Source organism: Herpailurus yagouaroundi, unplaced genomic scaffold, assembly GCF_014898765.1.
Source record: "Herpailurus yagouaroundi ecotype Mexico unplaced genomic scaffold, PumYag 140, whole genome shotgun sequence".
NCBI classification, from domain to species: domain Eukaryota; kingdom Metazoa; phylum Chordata; class Mammalia; order Carnivora; family Felidae; genus Herpailurus; species Herpailurus yagouaroundi.
In genome coordinates this window covers 50,134,550-50,152,765 of record NW_024412395.1, presented here as the reverse complement: position 1 = coordinate 50,152,765, position 18,216 = coordinate 50,134,550, and the positions used below count along the sequence as shown (strand labels likewise).

General features: G+C 38.2%; 1 protein-coding gene across 2 annotated transcripts in view; it reads right to left on the bottom strand.

The window, feature by feature from the left end:
- Positions 1-18,216, bottom strand: part of CERS6 (ceramide synthase 6) — a 322,014-nt gene that overhangs the window by 56,575 nt on the left and 247,223 nt on the right. For both annotated transcript variants that reach the window (XM_040475284.1, XM_040475285.1), the window contains exon 7: positions 1,952-2,080. In XM_040475284.1, the coding sequence (XP_040331218.1) occupies positions 1,952-2,080 (129 nt within the window). The remainder of the gene's footprint in view (positions 1-1,951; positions 2,081-18,216) is intronic.

Here is an 18,216-nt window from a genome sequence, read left to right as displayed (position 1 = left end):
CAGATGATTCTAATAACAGGTGACGCTGAAAACATAATTTTGCTTGATCACCTCTTTCTACATTTTCACCTAGAATTTGCACGCTCCCACACACAGGGTTATAAACTGAAGATGTCTTGCTCAATTCATAACATTATTTCTACTTCTTAGAAAGTTAAATTAGCTGAGTCAACCTTGAAAGGATTGTTGACAGCATCCACAGAAGCTAAAATTGGGTAGCTTCAAGTAAAACACAGAGCTATGAGAGAAATGGATTCCTAAGAAAAAAATACCTATTAACTGAGCAGAAGCCAGGATTATGAACTTTTAATTTCATGAGTACTTTGGGTGTGACACCATGATTTATAGTAAGAAAGGAAAAAATCATCTTCTGCCTCCTTCTGCCTAGGGAAACCATTTTTCTCTTACATTCTTCACCGGTATTCAATCAAAAGGCATCAAACATGCAATTTTCTGAAATGTCGAGGTCATACATCCCACTTCAAAGAGTTGACGGTTGACATATCTCATTATTTGGATAGTCTCAACCATTACTGTATAATGTAAAGAAAATCCACATGATGAAGAATATTTGCTTTCAAGCCATATGACTGACATTTCTGGGTTATTTTCTTTTCTGGATAAAAGTGGCAGACAAAGATTCAACCAGCCATTTCCATAGACATTAAAGTTGGCAAACTGTACAGGGTTGGTTTCAAAACTGTAGATTGCTGCATAAATCTCCACTTTCAAGCATACTGAGGATTTAGCCAAATGGTAACTGATTTTCAGATTGCTCTTATACAATTACATTTCTCCTTTAAAAAATATGCTAAATAGAGCCTAGCTCAAATCACTTAAAAATCACAGTGCCACACTATCATCTGACATATTTAGCCCATTAGGGCAGTGTTTCTGTTTCATAGCCTTATAGGGAACAGAATTTTTCATAAAGTGCTATATATATTTCAAGCCTTGACTAATTGTCTTTATAGCAGATTCAATTTTATCATATGGAATTTTTGCTTATACTGTAATAGTAGATCATTATTTGAGGGCACTTCTCTAACACAGTGATAGTATTACTTCAAAGGGGCAGAACTGTGGGCCAAGAAGAATAAAAACTCAGCATATAGATTCTAAGACCCATTTCTACATGAAATTTATACTTTGGTAAGTTTATCTTTCACCAGTTCCATAAACTTCTTAGCATAAATTTAAAATATTTTATTTAATTATATATCTCTATTGGGTGTGTCTCTTCATAGGGGCCATGATTAAGAGTAAATACCACATCAAAATTTTCCGTGGGATTTTATCTTTTGAAATATGCTAGAAGCATTTTTCTTTTACTTTTTCTTGGTGTTTTGTTTTGTTTTGTTTTGTTGCTACTTAAATGGTCCTAAATAATAATGGTTTAGAAAGTTAATAAAAATACAACCAATATTTCCTCAGGTACTCTTTATACTTATATATAGAGAGAACATAGTTTTTATATTTAATATGCAAATCATATACACTTCTCACTGTAAAAATACTAGGATAACATGTATATTGTGAACAAAAACTATGATCGTTAAATAACTTCATCAGGATGTACAACTACCATTAATAACTGAATTGAGTTATCTACACTTCCCATATACATCAGTGTGGAACTTTACAACACCAGAAACAAAACCTATTCAAATAATGATTTTCTGACTGTAAAACATCCATTTTCTTAAGTGTGGAATAGTGAAGGTTTTCATTGTTCTAGTAATAAAGAATCCTATGATGATCAACATTCTTAGTACAAAAATTTATATACTAAAGTCTCACTTTAACAATTTCCAAAAGAAACACTCGGCAGCTTCAAATCAATCATATACTATCTTCCCCCAACACTGTCTAGCATACTATAGAAGTGATGGTCTTGGGGATTTCCTGAATTCTGGATTTTGAACTCTTAAAGATGAAAGAAAATGTTTACCTCTAGAAGAGCATCAGATGAATCGTGAAGACAGAGGATCAGGGTCCCTACTCGGGCCATATTGTTGACATATGAAAAGGAAATCAAGAAAATAGCTACAATGTGATGCAGGATCATGATGCCAAAGTCCTTGGGGAAGGAAAAAACACAGCCATGTTAGGTCTTAGACTACTGCAATATTTCCATCCATCTGTTCAACCATTCAACAGATACTTACTGAGGTTCTTACTGGACCTAGCACTGGGGATCCTAAGATGAATAAGATATATTTCGTACCCTCTGGGAGTTCACCACAGAGTGGCAGACACACACCAGGGACCAGTGACTCTCGAGAATGTGATAAATGCCAAGGCTAAGGCCAGATCATAAAGAGTGTTTTGTACTAAACCAAGGAATTTGAAGCTATGGGAGAAATTACCTCAGGATTTCAAGCAAAGAAAGGCATTACTTGGATCTGTACTTGAGTAAAATCTTTTGGGCAGCCGTGCAGGTCCAACTGAACCACTTCTCTGACTTCTGTGGCTGGGGATTTTGGATCCTTCTCCTGGAATCTGTCCACTGGAACGTTAAAATAAGAATCCTAATATGTGGCTTTTCTGATGAATCCTACAAAATCAAGCTCTAAATCTTAACCATTACTGGTCCACAGTCATTAGGAACAAAAATGGCAATAGTAATGGTAAATTGGCCATCCTTATTGTAGTCAACTTCAATGGAGTTGCTTGTTGGCCCATATGAAAAGATCATCTTTCTCTGACATAGATTTATCTTCTAACCATCTGGACATGGTTTGCTGTGATGTGGGATTTCTGTTGCTTGGAAATACAGTCTCTCATTTACTAACGTTTTTACTCTTGTTTATAAATCTCTCTCTCCCAAAGTATACTTGAACTTCTCTGGGATTTTAAATGCCAAGATTGGCCCTAATGGTTATCTACTTGAAGCCTTGGAAAAATACACTATTCATGTAGTGACAAATAAATTAGCCGAAAATGAAAGGCATATTATGAAACTGAGAAAGAGAGGGAGCAAGTATGTGCATATATACACTGCTTTATTCAGCAGCTATTGATGTCATATAGCTTCAGATTTGAAAGGTCAACTGTGGTGACTTTTAAATCGTTTTAAAACATTTAAACAATGGCCTTTGTTTAGATCTTGAAAGTAACTAATACTAATCCATAAGTAATGAAATATTGCTATTAGGTCCTGTGCCATTTATTTCATTGTGTAGTTCCTATATTGAAAAAAAATTCAATTATTTGATTTTAATATATATAACGTGAACCTACAAGGCTATGGATATTTATACTATTTAAATTCCTGTGATACAGAACACTTAAAAATATTTTTTTATGTTTTATAAAATCAAGCTTTAAATGGCAATGATGAAAAGTTAAATGTGTGTGTGTGTGTGTGTGTTAAACTCACAGTGTTTAAATTGTTCTGTATATACTCTGGTGACTATATCCAAAGGTTACTTTTCTGCCTTGGCAAGTGCCACTATGTATGGTTGTTGATAACCATACATATTGATTTATTACTAGGATAAACAATGTTTTCATGTCCTAAATAAGGTCAGATCATTTTAAAAAGGAATTGCAACTATTTCTCTTACTTTCAGTTAACCTAGTGTCCAGATTAACCATATTATGTTGATTGTGGATACCACTGTTGGAAAAATTATCCGTCTTGCATCAGTCAATCCTAACTGCCCACAGCAGAACCACAGAACCAAATCTTGCACACTCTTGACCTACCGCTATGCTCCTTCCTTCAGAACCACATTCCCCATTTAGTTCTCAGCTCACTGGCAGAGAGAAATAATGATCATGTTACTTAATGAGTTTCATGAGTGAGATTATATACAGACTCAACTTACTAGTTTTACCTACTTCTGATTTTCTGATGTTCTTGTGGGATCTAGGATTTTCCTAAATCATTAAAGTTGGACAATACCCAAATGCCTTAGGCATACAATGAAAATTGTTCTGATAATGTTTTCCACTGGAAGATGAAATCTCTTCTCTCCAGGCTGTTATCAAAAATGTATTAGGTTCCATTACCTGGAGTATAGTGTTCTACCAGACAGTAACTACTTTGAAACAATGCATCAAGTGGAACTAACCTATCAACTGATATTTTAAACTGTTTCTCAAACATAATTGCATGAAAACATATAGCACTTAATCCAATAGTTGAGTGGGTTTATATTTGCCCAAGCTCAATACACAGATTTAAAGTCTAACCAGCTGAGCGCCTAACCCGAACATTTTCCACATTTGTTATTGTTCAGCCCTGAATGACTGCTCTGGATTTACTGAAAGAAAACAGAAGTTTTCTCTATTTAGTTTAAAAATGAATAAATATAAGCTAATTAAAACACTTATGGATGATTGGGACCATTTTATAATTAAATTTCCTAATTTGTATCTGATATAACTGTTGGTAAACAACACAAAGATCTTGGCAATATAGCAAGCATCCCCTAAAAACAAGAGCCTTGTTTTTGAGGCAAAGTTTGCTTTGTGAAAATGATTTCAGCATATAAATCCCCTGGTCCTGGAAAATACTTATTACTGAGAGACTCAGCGTTATGCCCATGGCAAAAGACCAATTTTCATTATACAGTCATATCTGTATGAATATGAAAAAAGCATGAATAATGAGTTAATTGTCTTTTACATTTCTGCCTCAGAAAGCATTATACAAAATACCTTCAAATAAAAGCCATGCAAATCATTATTTTATGTGTTACATCTCCTTACCTTGACAGCTTTCTTTTTACAGGTATTGAATCTGGTCCAAATAATAGTTTTATACATAAATTGTCAACTTGGACATTATCAATGCAGGGTAGGAAACCTCATCCTCATGTTTGTTATTGCTGAAAATGACTGGTGTGAACACACAGGGATAGCTGCAGGAATCTTACTATTTTCGGTTGAGAATGTTTTCCTGCATTCTTGGTAGCAGCAATTAGGTAGAAAGACTGTGATTTCTTCTTGGCCCTCAGACTAAGGACTGATTCCAAAGACCTGATTCAAAACAGACTGCTTCACTGGTGTTCCCAACCTCCTGCTGTTCTGCCATATTGTTTCTGGACATCTTCACAGCCAAGATCAAGGGCTCCTTCCATGTTTCCTGCCTAATACAGACCCTGACCTCAGCCCTCATTTCAGTGGCTGTTCCCTCTTAATTATCAGAGAAAGAAATGAAAATCGATGTGGTCTTGACTCAGAGTCAATTAGAATGAATCTATAATGAAAGAATTCAAGGAAGAGCCATCCATTTTAATAGCAGAAACTGGTAAGACAATGGTGTTTTTTTCCTTATTACATACTGAATGGCATTTGGAGAACCTAGAACAGCCTCTTAGTCTGATCTGTGTTGCTTCCACAACAGAAATTCCAGCTACTTGGGCTCCATCTCCAACTGTTAGAATGAGAAATGGCATCCTTAATTCAGTTCCCCAAGAGGAATTTATACAAAATAAAATATTAGTGGTGAAAGGCCAGAGGGATCACCCTTCTCATTAAAACTAAGTCTGATGTTCTATACGATGGAACTCCCTTAGCAATGATCAGGATGCAGAGAGTCTTGCAAATAATGCTCTGTCTCCAGGAGGCACCAGAAATTCATCTTGATATGCAAGTTTTTATGAAAGCAAAATTAACTCATTACTCATTAGGAAAAAAACCCCACAAACAACAAGAAGCTTGTTCCTTAAATTCCCATTTCCTGGATAAAGTATTAATAATTTCTTATAGTTTCTTTTGGGAATAATCTTTGCAACAAATAAAGCAAAACACTGGTGAACCTTCTGAAAAAAGGAATAAGGAGGCCAAGATTTTTTTTTTTAACGTTTATTTATTTTTGAGACAGAGAGAGACAGAGCATGAACAGGGGAGGGGCAGAGAGAGAGAGGGAGGCACAGAATCTGAAACAGGCTCCAGGCTCTGAGCTGTCAGCACAGAGCCCGACGCGGGGCTCGAACCCACGGACCGTGAGATCATGACCTGAGCTGAAGTCAGACGCTCAACCAACTGAGCCACCCAGGCGCCCCAAGGGGGCCAAGATTTTTTTTTTATTTATATATGAAATTTATTGTCAAATTGGTTTCCATACAACACCCAGTGCTCATCCCAAATGGAAGGGGGCCAAGATTTTAAGTGATAGCTGATTTAGATGTGCATGAATAGTGAAGAATATGAAATATTTCTAAAGTGTAAGGCAAAGAAAACACTTCCCTCTCAGATGCAAATGACATGTATTAGCTAACCTGAATTTAACAAATAAAATAAATATAATAAACTTTAATAGAATGAATAGAAATCAGATAATTAGCACCAGGTTACCCATTTAACAGATTTTCAAATTCTCTAAGGAACAGAAGGACAACATCATAATTTAAGACTGATTTCGGTGCATGGCAACTGCAACCATCGTTGAAATCTCTCATGTCTATTTGTTTTGTTTTGGCTTTTAAACAGTTTTTTTTTTAATTTGAACCTTCAGGGTACATAGAAATTTGTGTGACTTTTGACAGAATAACATGTCATTTTTAATAGAGATCAATAACAAACTGTCTTCCTATCTCTTCACTTGGGAGTTTGCAACCTGACGGTGAAAGTCAGCAAGTTGGGGAGAAGCACGGCTGGGCAGGAAGTGGACTTGTGGCAGGTAACCTGGCAAAGTGCAGGGCAGAGTGGCCAGTCAGGCTCCAGTCCTGCTGCAGCACAAACATACAGATGGCAGTGGGGGAGGATTTCAGAGAAAACTTACATATAGCAAGAATAATCATAGGTAAATACTTTTTCTGTTGAGGTAATAACAAAAATATCATAGGTTCTCAACCTTTGGCTATAGCTAAAGTCCTGAGGGAGAGCATGAGTATATTAAAAAAAAAAACTCTTAAAAAAAGAAACAAGAGACTAAAAAACTGTCTAGGTCTTGAGATGATGACGGAAATAAAAGTATATTCATGGTGATCAACAGAAATGAGTTGATTATGATTTGCCCCATATTAGGCAATCTGAAAACAATTATACCTTTCTCTTACCCATGCGTGATGTGAAAAGTTCACACAATGTATTTAAATGTCAACCTTTGGGTATCTGCAATCTCCCTCAATTTATTTGGGTATTTTATTTTTAACTGGCCTTGAATTTTGGTGTACTATAAAGAGAACTGGTTAAATGTGCCATTTAAAGAGAGATATTTTAAATAACAAGCCTCTTCAAAAACTGCAATGTGAATTCACTTTCACTCTCATGGGTAGCCTAGGCATGCTAGGGTAAATATTCACAGGAGAATTTGGGAAGGGATAAAAATGTGTGATTGATTTGAGAAATATTTGTTCAATTATAAAGTAGAGTAGTTCTAGCAGAAATTATTCAATTATCTCTTCTCTAAAACTCAATCCATGAATAAAACCTCATTTACACCAAATCAAGTTTATTTCAACACTTTTTTTTCAATAGATTAGATTTTTCCACCTTTGTACTAAATGTATACAGACTCAGGTCTTTGAGGAAGTTAACTGTCATATATAAACATCATTCTAAAAACAGTAAATGCCAAGAAACTGATTAAAGACTGAATTTACTACTGTTATTATCAAAATGTTTAAAAAATATGTACTGATATGATTTAAATATCTCTATTAGCCATACTCAAATCTCATATCCTCACTATTTGGTCAATATGTACACCTAGGTTACTCTACCTTAGAGCAGAGAAAGGCACACTATAGCCCCCAAGCCAAATCTGGCTCCCCATTTATTTTTGTAAATAAAGAGAACACTGTCGCATTCATTTGTTTAACCATTGTCTGTGGCAGAATTCTTCCTAATGTGGCAGAGTTGAATACTTGCAACAGAGACTATGTGGCCTGCAAGTTTAAAATATTTACTATCTGGGGGCGCCTGGGTGGCGCAGTCGGTTAAGCGTCCGACTTCAGCCAGGTCACGATCTCGCGGTCCGTGAGTTCGAGCCCCGCGTCAGGCTCTGGGCTGATGGCTCGGAGCCTGGAGCCTGTTTCCGATTCTGTGTCTCCCTCTCTCTCTGCCCCTCCCCCATTCATGCTCTGTCTCTCTGTGTCCCAAAAATAAATAAAAACGTTGAAAAAAAAATTAAAAAAAAAAAATAAAATATTTACTATCTGGCCCTTCACAGGAAAGTCTGATGACCCCTGTCTTAGAGCCGCATCTAAGGACATATTATGGGATACTTAAATCATGTTATCTGAGATGTGACAATTGCATAGTATTATGTCCAACTTTCTCAGATAAAGAATGTACAAGAGATTTAATTTTTACTTGTTCTGAAGAAATCATAAAATATTACTCTTAAAATTCAGATCAACTATCAAAAAAGTTTTGCAGGTATCTATTAAAATTCTCATATTTGAAAATCATGAAGTTTCTTTATCGGCTTTCAAAACAAAAGCTGTCTGGAGGCAATATTACTTTCCCTACTGTTAGATGTGCCTTTACTTTATAGCTTCTGGGAACTTATACAAAATGAAGTAAAGAACCGCTGGATAAGCAGTGTTTACCCAATCTTTCTCCTGTGTAACATTTATGGTACCATTTCAAGATCAAGAACTCATAATCTTGTCTCCTATGTGTTATTTAGTTAATATTTAATCTTTAATTGATTTTATTACTGTGGAGAAGAATACAATAAAATTTTATTTGCACAACAGAAAATAGTAAGATAGTACCACTTATTCCCTTCCAGTGTGCCTGGTCAGAGCACAGAACTTAATTTGCAACTCCCTGGAGTCCTCCTTCATGTTTTTCCTTTCCTTTCTTCATCAAGAGCACACTCTTGAAATACATTATGCTTTCAAACGACGTAGATATTTTTCTTAATTATACATGCATTTATTTTTCTCACTGAACTTTGGGTCTTCAGAAATTTTCATCACTAACAGTAGTGTCAAATTACAAGTGCCTGGAGTTGGAGGCCTTAATATATGCGTTCTGGGCTCCATTTAAATTACACTTGGCCCAGTCACACTAACTAGTTTTTAATGCTAGAAGGGTCACTTCTGAGACACTTTAAATATAACAGTTTTAAGTGGTGCACAGGTTTACAGACTTTATTCTCTCCCCCTCTCCTCTCCCTCCCCTCCCCCCAATATCCTTGAGGATGAAAGCAAATGGCAGCACTTAATGATATCAAGTAAACCCATTTAGGTTGAAAACATCCAGAATGATCAGTAGGGGGCAGACTGTGCTCAAGTAAAATCAGAAACATCCCAGGACTCAAAAGCCATCATCTTCATATTTACTGCCAAAGCCCTTGAGGCCCAAAATGACAACAGGCAATCAAGGACTCAATTTTGTGCTTTAGATGAAGATGAAACATGTCTCCTTCAGATCACCCAAGTTGAGACGATGCTGTAAGTTGTCAGAAGGGGTTCAGAGGAACTCTTACTGTTATCATCAGCCTTATCTCTTGTCCTCTAACTCCTCGTTCTTTAGCTGCCTGAGCTCCCCACTCCTCTTCACAAGCAGCCAGAACTCTACCTGCAGAACTCACCTGTCATGCTTCTTCTTGGCCCCATGCAGGCCTCTAGCCATGTGGGTTTTTTTTTTTTTTTCTGGCTGGAATGCTGGTAGTTTCTCTTCTTTTCTCCAAGCCCCACTCTACTTCGACTACGTGGTGAAGTCCTATCTACCTTCCAAACTGCCTACTAATTTTCAAGCCCCAAAGGCTCTGTCTGACGCTGTCACTTAGTCACATAAAGCAAGTACTATTAGAACTGAATTTTGGAAAGAAACTGAGGCACAGAGATGTTATACAATTATTCCAAAGTCACACAGTAAGAATGGGCTTGAGACCACATCTGAATTCAGTTGTGTGTGACCCCAGAGCCCAGGCTCCTAACTATGCAGCAGGCTGCTTCTCAGAAACAAACATGTGAGAAAAGATGGCTGTGAGGAAGGACGCTGTAGAGAGAGGACACTTCTGGAAACATATATGAGAGACTAACAAGGGGAACACGGTCCATATCTGGAAGGCAGGGAGAGAAGGGGGACCAAGAGCAAAGGTGCAGGGTTAGCCATGAGTGGAAAGGGTGCCCCTTCTTAGGAAGCCAGAAGGAAGGATGTGAGAGTGGATCCATTTGTATTTATGGGGACAGAAACAGAGGGGATTAATGGAGTTGGGGAGAGAGTTAGAGCTATGATAAACCAGAGTGGGTGTGTTTCCAAGACCCCTGGGGTGACTTGAGAGAAACTCCCCAGAGGAAACTGAATGACTGAACCAGCCAAACGAAAGTGGAACCTTTCAAGTACTGATGTAACCTCCTGCGAGACGGTGGGACTCCACAGAGCCTAGACTTAAAGCCCCAGAGCCCTAGACCAGCAGCAATATGTCATGGCATGTGGGTCTCTGCAATGGGGCAATGCTGAGACTCTTTGCACCGCACTGGAAGAAGAGGCTCCTGGCTGGCACCCTCCTGCACTGTGGACTGCAGGACGTGTGCTGCCACCCTGCCCCAGGTCTGTCTATGGCCCAGCAGTCTGACTGTGACATCTAAAGATGCTTGAGAGCCCTCCCCTGGCAGGGCACTTGGGAGTCTGACTGCCAGATTAAGCCACTTGTTAAGGCAGCCTTTGAATAAAATCTGATAAAATTGCCCCAGAAGACACATTTCTCTTCCAGACAACACTGTTCCATTGTCTTCCCACCAGCCTACACACAGCACTGGGTTGAAATGTTCTGCTCACAGGTGGTAGCTTATTAAAATGAGCTGCCTCTTCTACCCTTCTTATATTCTGAAGACACAGTATTGAGAAAGCAACAGAACCAAGGCCTAAGAGTCAGGAATATCTGCCTCAGAACTCTGGAGGCAGGATACTCCTACTCCAATCACAAGTGGACACACAAAAGAGCAACTCTGCACCTCTGGGCAAGAAGCCATAAAGTGGCCTGCCTGCCTGTGTCTAGTGCACAGGTGACACAGAAAGAACACCACATCACGTTCCATCTCTCTCAGGATGGGCACGTGTCATTGTTGTGATCTGAGCTTTGCAAACAAAGGACAAGGACACGTCAATACAAGCTGAGGCACTACCTTGGAATCGTATCTCTAGAAAATCCTTAAAAATAATCTCCACCAGCAATTCTTAAACGTTCTTGTCTCAGACCACTTTTGTATTTTTAAAAATCATTGAGGACACCAAAAAGTGTTTCTTCCACATTAGATGTTAAAACTGAGAAATACAAAACATAGGTAAAACACATTTATTAAATAAAGTCTATTACATGTTAATTAACAAATATTTTTTACGAAAAATAACTACATTTTCTAAAACTAAAAAAAAATTGTGAGGAGCTGCATTTTACATTATTTGTAATGTAATGGCTGTGTTTTACATTATTTCAAATCTCTTTGACGTCTGGCTTAAGATAAGACAGGAGAGTTGGATTCTCTTTAACTGCATATACATTCAATCTGTTGTCCTAAGCTATTTTGGTTGAAGTATAACAAGTGCCTAACGGTTGGAAAGGGACAAGTATCTTAACAGTCTTTTCAGACAGTTATGAATATTCTTTGATATTGTACCAAAATTTGACAAGTGGGATATTCTCAAAGGTTAGGTGCAATGTAGAGTCTAAAACCATATCAATGCCCCTTTCATATTCTTTTACAGTGAAGTCCTTTGGTCTGTCTTGACCTTTGAATGAATCTTTTACTCATGCATGCCACTGCAGCTCATGCATTAGTCATTTGGAAAATACTGGTTCCCTGAGTTAATATTCTAAAAAATCACTTTTATTAATATCACTACCAATCTCATTAGAGAAGTCTTTATGGATTGAGATGCTATCAAGCTCTCGCTGGTGGACACAAGTCTTCCAAAAATCTACCTTTGCACGAGAACTTCAGTTTTATCATTGACAACAAACATTGTCATTTTTTTTTCTTGAAACAACTTGACAAAGTCACTTTTGCATTTTCAAAAAAATGATTCCCAAACACGTAAGTTGGAATAACCACAGTCGGTTAATCATTCTTCCAAGTAAAAATGAGATCTATGGGAGAAGAAAGCAGGTAGTTCAGCTTCCAACAGAAAGCTCTACGTGCACATGATCTTCCTGGGGACACTATTGTACACTGTTAAGTTGCACAAGTTCCTACTTAATCACACAAGACACTTTTAAGTGTGTACCCAAGAAGAGAGATTTAATAAAATTAACACTCCTCAGTGCTTCATCAAGAACATTCTTAACTGAAACTGGCAACTTTTCTTCCTGTAAGCATGTGGCAGTGAAGAACCCAATTACTAGTACAGTTTGGGGCCACTGCCTGCAACTTTGGCCACTATTACTCCTGGACTATGAGTACAATTTCAATGCAGTCAGAGGAGCAGATGACATCTTAGTATAGGATGAAAACAGTTTTGACCTAGCAGACCTCCTGAAAGGATCTCCATGGGTCCGCAGACTATACTTTGAGAACTGCTGATCTAGAAAATACCTCAGTCCCAAAGTGACTCAAGTCAGTTTTGCTCACAGCCTACCAGTCACCTGGCCCCATCCAACCACAAGAGGGGGCATGGCTGAGAAGGAACGAGTGCCTGGGGGTAGAGAGGTGGCAATATTTGGTGAACCAAGTTAATTACTATAGTAATAGCTAACATTTATTGAGCATTTACTATGTGCCAGGCACTGCTCATGTATTACTTTTTTATGCACATAATACCCTTGTGACTTAGGTTATATGAACTCCATTCTTTGGATCAGGAAAGCAAGGCACAGTAAGTTGGTCAAGGTCATACCAGTGGTGCTGAGAAGGTAGATGGATTCCAGAGCCCATCCTTTTAACTTCTAAGGCAAAATACCCATAACTATTCCCTAGTCTAGAAGAAAATGAGAAAAATAATAACTTTTTCATAAAGATACATTTAAAGATCTGTCCTTTATTACAAGGTGTCCTTTCTCCTTTAAAATATTAAAACTTCCTTTATGAATTGAGGGTGGTAAGTAGCAGGTGTTCTTTAAATTTCCTTACTAGACAAAGTAAAAAATTGGCAACTTTAAGTCAGTTCCCCTTCCTAATTATTTTTGCGAACTTTAATTGACCAAAAATACAACAATTTGTGACCATTAGTTTTGGAGGTTTTTGTTTGTTGGCTGGTTTTAGCACTATATATTGATTCAGCCAAATTTTGATCACTATGTGCTAGGTGATGTTCTAAGCTCTATTCATCAAGCACTACACAAGTTTCACGGATATTATTTCATTAAATTCCATGCCATCCTGCTTCCTTATAAAGGAGATGCATTTTCTTCACTCTAAAACTAACTGAAGCAGGAAAATCCAGAGCATGGCAAGCCCCTAAAAGGCAGCTAAAGCATTCGTAGCAACAGCTCCAGTTATTCTCTACAGAGGTTACTAGACAGCAAACACAAGCCCGTCAAGAAGTTTCTTGCTAAACTTAATCATCACACTTCTCTCTGTTAGGATCTTTCACAAGATGTAGTTTTTCTCTCAGGTTAAAGACCAAAAGAGCAACAAGCTGATTTCACCAGCTGGGCCCTGGAACTTGGCCATGGATGATTTCCTACAAAGGACTCCGTACACAAGTAGGGTTTATTGGCCAAGGGCCCAGGCCTTCAAGCCAAACAGCAGTTTAGTTAAAAGGGACATAGGGCTTAGACACAGGCAATCTGTTCTGAGCTCCAACACATTTATTAGTTTCCCTTGGAAATTCTGGATGTGCAGGAGAAATACACATTGTGAACAGGTGCTAAAAACAGAATTTTAATAAAAATTAAGCCTTGAGACATAAAAGATGTTTCAAAAAATGTTGAATACTGAGAAGACACCTGTTGTTTTAATAAGATACCTTAACAATTTTGTGCTTACAGCAGAAGGAAGGAAAAGAGGAAGGGAGGGAAGGACAGACAAATGGAGGGAAGAAAGAAGAAAAAGGTAAGTAAGATAAAATCCTCAAAATACCTTGGAGGCACATAATAGGGTATTTAAATTACAAGTCCGTTATACCAAATGACTACATTTGGGCTGTCCCTTCCCTCTGGGAAGGTTAATAATAACAACTCTCATCACTGACCAAATAAGTACCAACTCTGGAAATGATCAAGACAGTGTCAATGTGCTCTGTCACCACAGGGATGAGAGGTTCTCCTCTCGTTTTCAAACACCAGATTCTATTCGGAAACAGCAACCAAAAGAAAAAAAGCTGGCAATGCTCGAATACTTCTGGAAAAAAGAGTTTATGAACATAAAAGCCATTTTAGAAAGACTCAGAAACTCATTAGGTCACACACACAAAAATGATTTCTAAACTTCACTTCAGCTACTTATTGTAACAGTTTGAGGCATGCATTCGGATTCAGTGTTTATAAATCTGGGTCCTTATTTGAAGCAGCCATTCAAGCTCATTGTCATTTAACAGGGAAATGAAAGAAAACATTCTTTATAACCTTTCTATCAATAACCCTATGAAAAGCCTTCCATACTGTGTTGTCAATGAGTGTCTTCAAACATCTCTATTTCATAATTAGAAGGCTGTTTTTAGAGGGTTTAGTTAAATAGTTGCAACATACAAGGTAGGGAATGCAGTTGGTCACCAGGACATTCGATTAATCCTCGCTGATGGATGGAACAGCAGATCCTCAGAGCAGTGGAGCAGTGGAGAGGGAACCACCAAGGACCCGCAGTGACAGTCAACAACAAGCAAAGGAAAAGAGCAAGGGCTACAATTCACCAGTAAGAGAAGGCAACAGAGAAAAAGGCCTTCCTCAAAAAGTTAAAAAAAATAGAACTACCCTATGACCCAGCAATAGCACTGCTAGGAATTTACCCAAGAGATACAGGAGTGCTGATGCATTGGGGCACATGTCCCCCGATGTTTATAGCAGCGCTTTCAACAATAGCCAAATTATGGAAACAGCCTAAATGTCCATCAACTGATGAATGGATAAAGATGTGGTTTATACATACAATGGAATACTCCTTGGCAATGAGAAAGAATGAAATTACGCCATATGCAGCAACGTGGGTAGAACGGGAAGGTATTATGCTGAGTGAAATAAGTCAGTCAGAGAAGGGCAGATAATCATATGTTTTCACTCATATGTGGATCTTGAGAAACCTACCAGAAGTCCATGGGGGGAGGGAAGGGGAAAAAATAGTCACAAACAGAGAAGGAGGGAGGCAAACCCCAAGAGACTCTTAAATACAGAGAACAAACTGAGGGTGGATGGGGGAGGTGGGGGAGAGGTGATGGGCATTGAGAGAGGTGGGGGGAGGGTGATGGGCACTGAGGAGGGCACTTGTTGGGATGAGTACTGGGTGTTGTATGTAAGCCAATTTGACAATAAATTATATGAAAGAAAGAGAAGGAAGGAAGGAAGGAAGGAAGGAAGGAAGGAAGGAAGGAAGGAAAGAAAGAAAGAAAGAAAGAAAGAAAGAAAGAAAGAAAGAAAGAAAAGAGGCCTTCCTCATTAAAATCTGTGCTGAGTAATACACAGGTCTGGCAGTGGCTAAATTCCCATTTTGTTCAAGAAGAAGAATAAACCAACTGCACCAGGAACGTACAAAGGTACCCTGGCCAGCTGAAGAAGGGAGAGGTGCCAGATGTCTAAGACAAGCTACTGGTGTTGACTAAGAAAAAATGTACACTTAACTGCTAAACGTTGGCAATATGTGTAAGGTTGAGATCAATTCCATGAACCTCATCGTAAAATTGCCCTTTTTATACATAGGTGGTTTCTACACTGATGCAAGGTATACTAAATCCATACAAAATGATACACTTCAACCACTCAAAATCAACCACTTATGATATTAGAAATGGTCATTTGACTTAAAACAACGAAGACTCTATGAGTCCTCTTAACTCACTGAAAACACACATTAAATGAATGTTGAGAATGTTCAGGCAAATGCAAGAAGTTTGGTGACCGCTGGTACAACAATGACTCGCTAGCAATGTCTTGGCTCCTGGGAGCCAAGTACAGTTATAGTCTTGATTTTACTAATCTCTTTGACTCTAGATGACACACGTAATTCTCATTAAGCAAAGAGAAACCAATAAAATGGCAAAGAGCTGCAAAAGGCTCACTACTTCTAATTCAGGAGCATGGCAAGGCAAGATAATACAAGAATTGCTATGTGTTTAATCTAAGAGTGAATCACAGAACTTTGCTGGGTAAACTTGGGCTCTAATTCATTCCCACATAGCACAACCTTGAAAAATTTACATCAACTCACTGTATATCAATTTGCCCAGCTACAAAATGGGAAAATATTCAAACCTCTTTTTTTTATTTTTATTTTATTTTTTTTTTAAATTTTTTTAACATTTATTTATTTTTGAGACAGAGAGAGACAGAGCATGAATGGGGGGAGGGCCAGAGAGAGAGGGAGACACAGAATCTGAAGCAGGCTCCAGGCTCTGAGCTGTCGGCACAGAGCCTGATGCGGGACTCGAACTCACGGACCGCGAGATTGTGACCTGAGCGAAGTCGGACGCTCAACCGACTGAGCCACCCAGGCGCCCCAAACCTCTCTTTTTTTATATACTAGCTGTTTCTGTAACTAATCTGGAAAAAAAAGCTCCTCAAAAGAAAATAAAACACATGTTTTTCAGCATGAAAAAGAAAGGAAATTCTGACGCATGCTACAACATGGATGATCCTGAGGGCGTTATGCTAAGTGAAATAAGTCAGTCACAAAATGACAAATACGGTATGATTCCACTTCTATGAGCACCTAGAGTAGTCAAATTCATAGTAGAGTAGAATGGTGGTTGCCAGGAGCTGGGGGGAGGGGACAATGAGGAATTACTATTTCATGGGTACAGAGTTTCAGTTATGCAAGACAAAAAGAGTTCTGGAAACTGGTTGCACAACAATGTAGATGTGTATAATACTGCTGAATTGTACACTTAAAATGGTTAAGATGGTAAACTTTTATGTTTTGATTTTTATCACAATTAAAGGTTTAAAAAATAAATAAGTAAAATGCACAATAAGCCTAGCATAATGCCTAGCACATAGACAATCAGTCTTCAAGTACTATATACCTGAATGAAGAAGACCCCTCATGTAAGACAGACAAAATTTAATCTAACTGGCATACCATCACTGAAGGATCTTTAAACATTTCCAGAAACTGACCAGAGTGATGCCATGAGTAAGGAACCACAAATTTTTGTTGCCAATGAGTTCTCTGCTTTCCCAAGCCCTAGTCCTTACAGGGACCATCCACCTCTTGTGAGATTCAAAGAACTCACATCACATTAAGGCTGTGTACCTACACAGGAAAGGAAAGACAGCTTTTTGCCAGCCAAGAAAGCCTCTGCTGTAGGAAAGTGGAAGGCATGCACCTGGAGAAAGGGGATGCAAGTACTAGAGCCAAAGACTCTTCAATGTTCTTCTGTAGCCACTTGGATACCACTCTGCAATTTAGCAGATGACTGATCGAACCAAGGAATTTACAGTATTACAAGTATTGTGCTCCTTGACAATGCATAGTTCTGTTTGCAAAAGAGTTTGGAAGATATCCATTGGTAAATCAGAAGACATTCTGATGAGTCCATTTATTCATTCACCCTACACTTACTGATCCCCATCATAAGCAGGTGCATTGATAGCCATGATATAAAGATGAACATATCTTGGTCTTCTATTCTCCAAGTCTAGGGAAGGTAGGCCCCTACACAGTTAAAAAAATTAACTATGTACACATTGGGCAACTAAACACAGAGGATGGTGTGATAAAAAACCTTGGGGTAATTGAATTAGCCTTCAAAGAAGATATTATTTTTGGACTAGGTCAGGTTTGGGAGGAGGGAAATAGGGTATATACTAGCCAAGGCAAGGTCTTCTTTAAAAAAAAAAAAAGTGCATGAAAAAAATTATGTCTGAACAATGATGAAAAGACATTCATAGATAGGACATATGTGTGTTTCAGAAGGGGGGGAAGAGGGACGGGTAGTAACACTGGAGAGGTGGGTTTGAATCATGTTGATAACCTGCGTATTGCTCCAAGTAGTCTGGCTTTGTCTTGAAAGGTTTTAGAAACACAACTCTTAGGTGGCAGGTAGACAAGAATGACTACTTAGATAGGAGGACCATTTAAAAGGCTACTGCAATAGATTAAGCAAAAGTAGAGACAACTCAAACTAAATGTGTCAGTGATGTTAAGGGTTCAGGTATGCGGCAAAACAAAGAGGAGAACCAAGGAAAACCATTAGCTTACAGAACTGTCGGTT